General features: G+C 49.5%; 1 protein-coding gene across 1 annotated transcript; it reads right to left on the bottom strand.

Annotated features, from left to right (window-relative positions):
- Nucleotides 1-4776: 4776 nt before the first annotated feature.
- Nucleotides 4777-6505, bottom strand: LOC125536527 (protein BZR1 homolog 1). The gene is made up of 2 exons (XM_048699761.1): nt 6053-6505; nt 4777-5906 (listed from the first exon to the last, which is right to left on the bottom strand). The coding sequence occupies exons 1-2, from the start codon at nt 6308-6310 to the stop codon at nt 5223-5225; spliced, it is 942 nt and encodes a 313-aa protein (XP_048555718.1). The 5' UTR covers nt 6311-6505; the 3' UTR covers nt 4777-5222.
- Nucleotides 6506-11571: the final 5066 nt, after the last annotated feature.

The raw sequence follows: 11571 nt of genomic DNA on the forward strand, positions 1-11571 counted from the left end.
GGATTGAGTCCCTACTTCGAGAGCTGGGAGTTTCTCAGCCACATCCTCCGGTTCTTTCGTGTGACAACATCGGTGCTACGTTTCTGTCATCAAACCCGGTGTTCCATGCACGGACTAAACACATTGAGATTGACTATCATTTTGTGAGGGAACGTGTTGCACAGAAGCTACTACAAGTCAGGTTTATCTCTTCAAAAGATCAACTTGCAGACATCTTCACCAAGCCTCTACTTTCTCACATGTTTGAGGTCTGTAAACGCAATCTCAACCTTCTAGATGCTTCAGGAGTGAGTTGAGATTGAGGGAGGGTGTTAGACTTGTATTGTAGCCCAACTGTGTAATCCATACCGTATTGGTATAGGACTTCTATGTTATCATTATATATATATGTGATAGGCCACCACATAGAGGGTTGAGCCAGTTCCTCCCAAATCCTGCGTTTTATATTTGGAATCCTTGTAAATCCGTCACGATCGGTGCGAATTCACTCAAGTGAGTTCGCGCAAAATACTTCATTGTACCGGTGCATGGTTGAGTTGATACCAATCGGTCGGGATGGCAAAGTTGAGCAATCCGACGCTAACGGACAAGGGTGGCGTCCGTGGAGATGACGCTCCAGTATCTGCAGGCGTTGCTAGCAGCCGTGGCGACAATCACCAAGGGCAACGCCCTCGCCTCCACCAACAACACAAAGCAGATCGACGCCTTGGTGGGCAAGGTGGATGAATTTCTAAAGTCACAGGCAACATCACTCTCTGAACATCGACTGAACACCTAACTCGTCTTCTGAACTCCACCAACAGGATCTCCGAGCAAGTCAATGGGTTAGTGCCCCAGGTGTATGCTCTCGAGAACAATCCTCACCATAGATTTCAAAAATGGTTCATAAATTTCAAAAAAAGGATAAAGAATTAAAAAGAATATTCATGAATTCAAAAAAGTTCCTAAATTAAAAAATATTCACAAATTTGAGGTATGCAAGTTTTTAAAAAGTTAAATAATTTTCTACAAAAAATGTAAATTCAAAAAATGTTCACAAATCTTAAAAATATATTTGTGTTCAAAAATTGTTGGTTAATTGCAAAACATCACGAATTCAAAAAATATTAATGGGTTTAAAAAATGTTCACCATTTTAAAAATTGTTTATGAAATGAAAAAGAAAAAATAATAAAAAAAGGAAAGAAGGAAAAGGAAAAAAGAAAAGGAAGACAAAAGAAGAAAACAAGGGAAACACATGCAAAAAATGAAAGAAAAAATGGTTTAGGGAAGGTTCTGGAACCTTCAAAAACCAATGGGGAATTGACCATAATGGGTCGGCCCATACAAAGGACGTAGCGCGCGGACGCAGCCTACGCGACATATAGGAACCGTGATTTAATTGCTCATGTTGTTGGGGAGCCACTAGTTAAGGAGCGCTCCTTCGGAAGCCTTGCAGCGATCAGCGTTACTTGGCGCGCTCTCAACTATTTGCCACGTGTCACGCTCTGGGTGCTTCCTTTGGATTTTTTTTTTATTTTTCCGCGCACGTTTTCAGCTATTTAAACGAGTTTTTTCGACGTTTTGGTTTTCCACCTGCCTTCCTTAGCATTTTTTTGCGTGAAAAAACGCGTTTTGTTTTCCTTTCACGAGAGTTACGGCCGTGCCTCTCGGATACGAAAAAAACACATTTTCTGTTTTTTCTTTTCGCGAGAGTCGCGATTTTGCTTCCGCGAGAGGCACGGTTGTGCTTTCGCGAGAGTCACGGCCGTGCCTCTCGAAAACGGAAAAAACGCGTTTTCTGTTTTTTCCTTTCGCGAGAGTCACGGTTTTGTTTCCGCGAGAAGCACGGTTGTGCTTTCACGAGAGTCACGGCCGTGCCTCTCGGAAATGGAAAAAAACGCGTTTTTATCTTTCGCGAGTCACGGTTTTGCTTCCGCGAGAGGCACGGTTGTGCTTTTACGAGAGTCACGGCCGTGCCTCCTCGGAAACAAAAAAACGTGTTTTCTTTCTTTCGCGAGAGTCAAAGTTTTGCTTCCGCGAGAGGCACTGGTGTGCTTTCGCAAGAGTCACAGCCGTGCCTCCTCGGAAACGAAAAAAACGTGTTTTCTCTTCTCCTTTTCTTCCGCGAGAATCACGGTTTTGCTTCCGCGAGAGGCACGGTTGTGATTTTGTGAGAGGCACGGGCGTGCCTCTTTCGGAAAAGGAAAAACTTGTGCTCCCGGTTCGGTTTCGGTTTTTTTGTCCAATTTTTTCGGCCGGTTTTTTTCGTGAAAAAAGTTCATCAAAATCTGTCGACATAGGATCTAGTTTTGAATATACCGACGCAAGGAATCCAACGATAAAAATGGTTTGAGATTTTGACGCACTGTTTGAGAGATAAAACGTTTTAAATAAACGGATCTACGAAAAAAGGAAAACTTTCAGGTTGCGACAAGTGACGCGCTGCATGTGTGCCACTTGTCGCAACATGGGGAATTGGAGTGATCTTTGCAACGAGTACTCCTCAACTAGTAATTTCGATGTTGTTGATGTGCTTCCCCATGTGGTGCTCAAGGCCCATATAACTACGGATCATGGGCATCCAAGGATAGCCTCGTCCGCACATTTAAGACCTCCTCCAATGCACTAGTGCTAAGATGAGGTGCTAAGCACATTAAAAATCTAAGAAACTAAAGTCCCCAATGCAAAGGTGCTTAGCTTGTTGTTGCTAAGCATTCTTCATTTAATGATTTAGCAACTAAAGTTGTCCATGCATTGGTGGGCTTCTTTCATTTAAGTGTTTTCCCTAGGTTCCCGCGCTTGGCATTGTTTCTTCCTGGGGTCACCACACCCATCTCTCCTCTTAATTACCTTGCCACATCATCTTTTTTGCCTACATGGCAGACTTAGCACATGTACAAGATAGAGCACTGGGAGAGGCCTAAACAAGTCTGTAGTATTGCCTTGTGTCTGAGTTTAAGTACTGCTATAAAAAAAACTATTGAATTTAAGTCAGTGGCGGAGCCAGGTTCACCGAAATGGGTGTACAAAGATCAAGATTTCCTAGGTATTTTTTCATGTATATGTGTTTTATTAACCTAGTACATGCTTTTTTATCGAAATTAATGGGTGTACATATGTACATCCATGTCCCCTTGTAGCTCCGTCCATGGTTTAAGTCCTAGATTTGATATGGACAATCATATTTTGGATTAATATCAGTTTTATTGTACTATCCTCTTAGTGGTTGGTGTGCTAATCAACCACAAGGTGCACGTGGCGACTCCGTTAATCTTAAAATATGTCTACATATCTTGAAGCTCCTGAAAGAGGCAGGATATGCATGTGCTCTTAGCTAGAAACGTGCGTATGTGTGTATGTGAGTGCCTGCGTCTAAATACTGCGTTTCTCAGAAAAAAAAAATGTACACTGTTAAAAAGCTACATCTTATACAAACAAACTATCCTCGCATGGTGAATTGGAGAGAGCAATATGTAAGAAAGTAGATGGGTAAGTCTGGCGAATCATGTCTCGTGTTCTGGCCAGAGTGACGGCCAAGTGCTAAATTAATACTCCCTCCGTTCCACAGTTATTGTTGTGGTTATTGTGCGAATTGAAGCGGTCACCGAATTATGAATATATTTGATTGGTTTAGTACCGGTCACCGAAATAGTACGAATTATGGATTATATGGGTGTTTCTTCTTTAAAATGTCTTAGGGAGTACTCGATGTTGGTTTTACCCATACTACTAAGTCAGCATAGTTTCAAAAGACACTTTGACAAAATGACGGCAGTTAGCGCAGTCACGGCACGAGCTCGGCGTGCGCTAGACCGACGACCAACACGAAAATACGCCATGAAAGCGACCCGCATACCGCCGCGGAACGTAGTACGTGGTCGCGGAGCGGTAGCTACTAGTACAATACTACTCCTACATCACAGCCGGATTCTTGTCACACACAGCCACAGCCACAGCCACGCCCAGCTAACGAACGGCAAGCGGTGGTTCGGTCGTCGCCGCGGTGCACGAGTGGTGGAGCATCTGATTAGATTAGAAAAGAGAAGGCTCCACCACCCACCGGTCGGTGCCCGCCGAAATCCAACAGGAACAAACCTCACCCCGTACGTGCACCGCCAGCTGCGCGACGCCGACGCGCGATCGCTCGCCGGACACACGCACATGCGCGGCGGGGAGGACCCCACGCGCCCGGCTCGGCCGGCGCACGGCCCGCCGGAGTGGTTGCCCCGTCACGCACCATCGCACGAAGAAACTGTAGGATTGGAGCCGGGCAACCACAGCCCGATCGGGGATCCGACGGGCTTCAGTTTCCGGGCGCCGTCGGGGCCCTGGAAAGCGGACGAGCGTGCCGATTCTGCGACTGTGCGACGCCACCGGCGCATTTTCCGTACCACATACAGAGTGTTAATTGGAGTTTTGGACTCATCCGCCGCCTGGCGTGCACCAACTAGGCAACTAGGCCAGCCCAGGGCTGAAGATTTCTGAAAGAGGATATACAGATATAGAGCTACTCTTCTACAGATACATGCCACGTTCTTTCCAACGTTTTTTCGGCCGAATTCAGAGTACAACAACGACAGTGGTCTCCGATCGGACAAATCCTCGTGCTCGCCGCAGACATGCCATGCCATGCCATCGCTCGCGTGCCGACGGTGACGCTGGGGAATCTGCATGCTAGTGGCCGGGTCGACGCATGCTCCCGCTGTCAAAAGTGGAAGAGATGAACTTGCTGGTAGCTCCATGTACGCACTGGTTTACGTGCTGCGTCAAAGAGGGATTAATTCAGGTCACGGCATAAAGCTCAGCTCCATCCACCTTTTTACTCCACTGGACTTTCCCCCACATGAGCTCACACACATTTTGAGGACATACACATGCATGGCAAGAACACAAAGAGAAAGAAGAAGAGGAAAAAGAGGAACCCAGCTACTAGCTACGTACATCCATGAATGAATAATGAAACAATCCGTGGCCAGCCGATTGGCATGAACGATTGTTTCTGATTCCTTTTCTCTTGTCCTAGGAATCGAACAACAGATGCATCCACCCCCTAAACCTAGAATGAACGAATTGCCCACATCGCAGCAGCAATGGCCGATCCAACAGCAACCACGATTTAGTTTGTGCTTTTGACGAGGACTCGAGGTTCATCCAAGAAACCATTTTTTCGATCACTGGCCGGCAAGTTGTGAGTGCTGGCTGGTATCTGTGAGTGCCAGTGCAATGCTCCGCGTATGGCCGTCATTTCGAGCCGACGCCGAGCGTGAGCTCAAGCTCCTCGGCGGCGACCTCGTGGATCCTCTCCCCTTCCCACGGCGTCACCCTCCCCTTGTCGAACTCGAACTCCGGACCGCTTCGGCCCCGCTCCCCCGCCATTCCCTCCATCTCCATGGAGTTGGAGCTGGAGGCGCCTAGGTTGACGAGGTTGTACGCGGGCGAGGTCGGCGCCGTGGTGGCCATCTGGAAGCTGATCCACCGGCCAGAGTCCACCGTGGAGACGTCCGACTCGTCGCACTCCGGTATCGTGTCCGGGTGCTCGTGCCGGCGGCCACGGGTGGGGCTCGCCGGCGCGGAGAGGGCGAAGAACGGGTGCCGGAACGGGTCCACCTCCCAGTCCGGCTTCAGGATCTTGGGCGGCCGCGACGCCGTCGGCGAAGAGAGCGGCGGCGTCACCGGCGCGCTGTTGGAGACCCGGAGCGGGGGCAGGTTGGGGAGGCCACGGAGGAACGGGAGGAGGCAGGCGGGGCTCGGGTTGTCGAGGCGCGTGGGGCTCGGGAAGCTCGACGACGCCGGGCTGGCGTGGTAGGAAGGCACCGGGCTCGGGAACGACGACGAGGGCGCGCTGAGCAGCTGCGAGGACGAGCAGGGGCTCATGCCCGCCGACGAGACCCCACCGAACGGCCCGGACGACGGCGGCTTGTATCCCTGCCATAAATCGAACCACACAATCAGATCCACACATCCAAGCAAGCCTAGCTAGATCCAGGAAACGGAGGGGGAGAAGAAACATGGGAGGGGAGCGGGCGATCTCGATCCCGAGACCAAGAAACGAAGGTCTATCTCGCGCTCACCTTGCGGTAGGTGGTGCCGTCGTCCTCCACGACCCAGCCGGCCTCGCGGCAGAGCTCCTTGAGCACTTCGTTGTTGTCGCAGTGCTTGGGCAGCTTGTAGTTGCCGAGCGCGCGGAGGCCGGTGAAGATCTTGGCGGCGATGGCCCGGCGCCGGCGCTCGCGGCGCTTGTTGTTCTCCCGCTCCTTCCACGTGGGCGTCCGCCCCAGCCCGGCCTCCGCCTCCGCCGCCGCCGCCGCCCGGGCCGCCCCCGACGTCATGCTAGCTCCCCTGCTCCGGCGCTGCTCTGCTCTGCTCCGCTGCTCTCTCTCCGTCCCCTCTCCTCTCTCTCCACTTGGCCTAGCTCGTTTCTTTAATGGTGAGGTGGGGTGCTACAGTATGGGACTGGGAGAGGGTGCTGGGCGTGGAGTGTGCTGAGCTGAGCTTTCTCTGTCGTGTGGGGTCGTCTGGGCGGGCTCACGGGGAGGGTACGGCGACCCCCGTCCGCTTTATTGCGACTGGATTGGCCAGATTCTACTGGTGGTGTCCGGGCCGGGCCGGGCCCACTTTCCCTCTTGGCGGGCTCGGCTTTTGAGGACGGTGAGTGTGAACTGCGCCCTCCTCTGCGAGGTGAGTGCGAGTGGTGCTCTGCGTGTGTCATGTGCCTGTGCCCGCTGCGTTGGGATTTGCCCCACGAATTTTACGGCCGTCGTGCTGGCAGTATAGTCTACTAGTACATAGATAGGTACACAACGAACGAGGAGTATCTAGGGGTGCTGCGCTGCTGCTCCTCGCAAAGTGCGTGCGTGGTAGAAACTCGTCTGTAGAGTACCGTCGTCGACCCACCAATGGAGGGAAGTTCTGGTGAATACAGAGGCCAGAATTTTACGTGTACTGGGTTTGATTCGGTGGTTGGTTCCACACTTCAGGGCTGTGTGTGTGGCATGGCAAATTTCCCAGATATTTAGAGCATGCGCGAACTTCTCCGTGCAAGAAACTCCACCTAACATGCTCGGGCCGGCCATTGTCTCAAAGAAAAAGAAGAAAGAAAAAGCTCGGGCCCCAGTCTCTCTCGTGTGGAGTTGTAGCCCCCGACGCCGCCGTCTTGGAACGCCGTCCGTTCACACCAATCATTTTCTACCGCGGAACGGGGGAAAATGTGCTGTACGTACAGTGTGTCGCGATTAACTGGTTAGTCACGGTCTGGACCTTCGATTATGCTGTAACTATTTATTAATCCTAATCACGGGAGGCTGGAGCGACGGCGATGCCAGTGCCAAGGGGCAGGTGACAGCGCTTTCTGCTGTAGTAACTTATGTTGCTTTGACCGCGTCCGCGGCCGTAATGCAATTGTTTTGCTCAGTCTGACGGTCGGTGACAGAGAATGGAATGGATAATTAGGCTGCAGATGCAGGACCATCAGGCGCCGTGGACCGTCTGCCGGGACCCGTTCTGGTGGAGGTGTTTGACCGAGAGGTTTAGAGCATCTCTATACACATCCCGCAATCAACTGTCCCGCAAAACTCATTTAAAAGCGCATACATAACTTTTTTACGATACAACCAGGCCCGACCCTGAGGGGGGCGGCTGCCACGGCCCCCCAAAGCCCGGAGGGCCTAGGTCTAGGTGTTGTGCATCTGTAATATTATGAGGGAAGGGCTTTCTATGCAAGCAGAAGCGGCGCTGGTCAAGGAAAGGGCATCGTCCAAATACATTATACGCAGGCGGAAGCAAACCTAGTATCATGGCGCGATCGATGGATCGCTCATCAAACCCTACGTCTTAAAGAAAAAAAGTACCCAAACCTATGAGGTGAGACGCTTGATTCTTGCTCCAGTATGCATGCGCCGCCGCCTCGTTTCTCAGGGCGTCACCAATCGAATACCTATCCCCAAGAGGCCATGCCACCGCTCCCTGTGAGAGACACCCCATTGCAGATTCGCATGCCCTCCACCTCGAGAGGGAACCGCATCAATATCACGTTCACTGCCACCGCAATGGGTTCCCAGGGCGTTGCCCTTTGATCCTTACCGTTCATGACCGGAGGAAATATAACGAGCCCACTATAGAGAATCGGAGAAGGTATGACTCTAATAGCATATGCCCTACGTTCTGCATGCCATGTTGTGGCGTTTCGGTCCTCCTTGGAGGTGTTGTTCAAGGGAGGGTGAGGTTGTGGTCCCGTGTCAAGGTGTTTGGTGGCGGCGGTGTTCCTCTGCTCTCCGGGACGGCGGTTATGGTGGTGACAAGGCGGTTCCCCTGCAATCCTTCAGCGACTCTTCATCTTGTTCGGCTCTGGGCAGCCGGCCGGTGGACTGCGTCCGCGTGTTGTGGCACGGTTCGGGCGTAGGGGCGATTGGATCTCCCCTCCAGCAAGGCTTGGGGCGGCTAGATCTGGAGCCATGTTTTTCTTCACGTAGCCTGGTTCCTCTCGGCATTCACTTGTGCAGTCTACTGCTTGCAGTTGCTCCGTTGTTCTAGCTTGCGTAGAGTTCTTCGGTGGCTTGATCTTATTTTCGTTGTGGAGGTGCCCTGCTCGCCATTGCTCAGCTTTGCTCTGTAATGTGTGTGCACGCCGCCTGTTATCTTTCGGTTTTTCTTCAAGCTTTCGCCTTTGTATCAGCACTGTTGTATCCTAGCCGGTTGATGGCTTCATTAATTTGAAGCCAGGCTCTATGCATTTTCTCTAAAGAAAACAACCAATATTTATTTCTTTGTTGTTGCGATATGGTCACTGACAATTGATTGATTATAGACAGTTTAGCAGCAGATATTATTTAGATTTATGAGTTGGGGTTGCCCTTTAATCCTTCTGGTTGATCCCTGGAAGAAATATTATTAGCCGATTAGATATTATTAGTCGATTAGGGAGAATCATAGAAGGTACTACTTTCATAGCATATGCCTGCGTTTTGCCATGACCATTGACAAATATTTATTTTAGTAAAATGATCAATTTTGCCTCTTTGTTGTTGCAATATGACCATTGATAATTGATTGTCGGGATACAATTTAGAGACAGATATTACTCAGATTTATGAGTTTGGGGTTATAAGTTGATGCATATATTAAGAGGGCCCCGGGTTATAGTTTCGCCTCGGACCCCCGAAATCTCAGGACCGGCCCTGGGTACCACGAGCCCTTCGGTGTAACAGATCGTGTAAACCCGTCCCGTAAATGTTTTACGGGACATGTTTACGGGATCTGTTCTGCACCAGAGGGCTCGCGGTACCTCAAACAAAATCATAGGACAAATATTGATAAGTTCGTCATCACTAGTTCATATCTATTTCACCATCGTATATATACATCACTAGCTGATCATCATACTAGTTCATCACATCCAAAATCATGTGCAATATGCGAGGTATCAAGTTTAGCCTTACAAATGTGCATAATCCCCAAGTGCAAGGAATCATCGTAGCAATTTTCAAAGATGGATGTGATAAGTATGGAGTGTCAAACCCACAAGGAGCTAAAGGTAAGATAAATATTCTCTCAAGTCCTATCTGCCACTGATACGACTCTACGTACACCAAACGTTTGCTTCCATCTTGTCGTGGAATTGGCACGGCAGATGTCCTAGTGAAAGGACTTAGTCGTGGAGCCATCGCAACTAGGAAGCTTAAAGGGGTTAATCGGGACAAAGGACACGAGAGGTTTATACTGGTTCGGCCCCTTGCGGTGAAGGTAAAGCCTAGTCCAGTTGATGTGGTATTGCTAGGTTTCGATGACCAAGGAGCAAATACGCTAGCTTGGCTCTCGATCTGTTGTTTCGTGCCCTAAGCCGCCGTCGGGTCGTCCCCTTATATACACGGGTTGACGCCCTGCGGCCTACAGAGTCCTGACCGGCTCATACAACGTGTCCGGCTCGGTGACATCTCTTACATGCCTTACTTTACAAGTCGTATTCATACATGGCGGTTTATACTTACGGACCTTAAGCCACCTCTGGGCTTGGGCCTATTATAAGCCTTATCGTAAACCATCACCCTGTATACTCTCCGGGCTTCACTTAAGTAACCCGCCATTGTGGTTGATCCGGCCCCTCCTAGGCGGGTCATATCTGGTAGTCATATCCCCAACATTAGGCCCCAGGTTGATTTGAACTTTGTTCATGTCAATCTTCAACACTTAGAAGAAATCCATCTTCCACTACTTGTAAAAGCTTTATAAACCACCATGACGTCACCGTCAGAAAAATTGTAAACCCGCCACGACGTCATCTTAACGGATCCTTATCTTAAATGCCTTCCGAAAATCGAGGCGTCTAATTAGCTAGATAATCCTCATTTTAGCCTTCCTCGTTTTTCGCGCTTGCCTGTTCATCTATCTCCTTATAAATAGGCATGGCTGGTCTTCCTCATTCTTCTTCTTCCTTCTCTCGCAACCCCTCTGTCGCTCGAGCTCCGCCGCCGCCGCAGCGCTCACCGTCGTCCTCAACCTTGGCCGCTACATCAACCTTAGCTTGTCCCGAGAACGGCGGCGACCCTCCATAGTAGAACTGCGTCCGTAAGTTTTTGCCTTTCCGCACCTTAGATCCGCATTAAGGTTTGCAAGTTCTTCTATGCTCTTCGATGTTCATCAGGGGTTCTTCGTAGTTTCTCTACCGCATCCCCTTTTGATCTAAAAGAAGTATAAAACTCATGTGGTAGCTGTTTTGCATCCATTTCAGATGCTAGTAGATCCCCTTTTCTTGTACAAAGGCCTCCTTAGAACTGATGAACTCCTCTGTACTGGTTTTTTAGGTCTAGATTTATTTTCCTTTTTTGAACAATCTTGATCCAAAATAGTAGCAACAGCTTGTGAAACTTGTTTATCTCAGTACTCAGCCAATTTTTTTGTCGCTGGCAACCTTTGAATACCTTTAGTCATGGCGGCTTATCATGCCGGCTCATTTTTCCTTCATATATCATTAGCCCTTACTTAAGCCGCCATCACGCCATCTGTATTGCATACATTAACCTGTGATTCCACCATTTAACTTAAACCGGTAAATTAATTCCTTTTTAGCTTGTCCTCTCACCATGCCGCCAAAGACGATGACAGTTTGCAACTGGGTCCCTTCCACAGTCACTGACGCCACTCTGAAGGATTTTGTTACCATTGGGTATTTGCCGGAGAAAAGCATTATGTCTTATCGCGCCCCTGACCCGGCCGAAGAAAAACCTCAGCCCAAGGATGGTGAAGTCATCATCTTTACTGATCATATGAACTGGGGTTTTTCACCACCCGGCTCAAAATACTTCAGAGATGTTCTGTATTTTTTCAAGCTTCATCCACAAGATCTTGGACCCAACTCCATATCAAACATCTACAATTTTCAAGTTCTCTGCAAGGTTTATCTTCAAGAAGAACCTACTGTTGAACTCTTCAGAGAGTATTTCTATTTGAACCGCCAGAATGAATACACCAACGGCCCCAGCTTGGAACTTGGTGGAATTTCGATTCAGCGCAGACGGGATGCTGTCTTTCCCTTAGTAGTCTTACCAAGCCATCCCAAGGATTGAAACCAAACTTGGTTTTATTGCAAAGACACATC

This window comes from Triticum urartu, chromosome 2 (genome assembly GCF_003073215.2).
Source record: "Triticum urartu cultivar G1812 chromosome 2, Tu2.1, whole genome shotgun sequence".
Lineage (NCBI taxonomy): Eukaryota > Viridiplantae > Streptophyta > Magnoliopsida > Poales > Poaceae > Triticum > Triticum urartu.

Excerpts from the sequence above, each read along its gene's own strand:
- LOC125536527 (XM_048699761.1), bottom strand. The coding sequence starts at position 6,310 with ATGACGTCGGGGGCGGCCCGGGCGGCGGCGGCGGCGGAGGCGGAGGCC. Across the intron at positions 5,907-6,052 it reads ACGGCACCACCTACCGCAAG|GGATACAAGCCGCCGTCGTC; the intron begins GTGAGCGCGAGA and ends GATTTATGGCAG.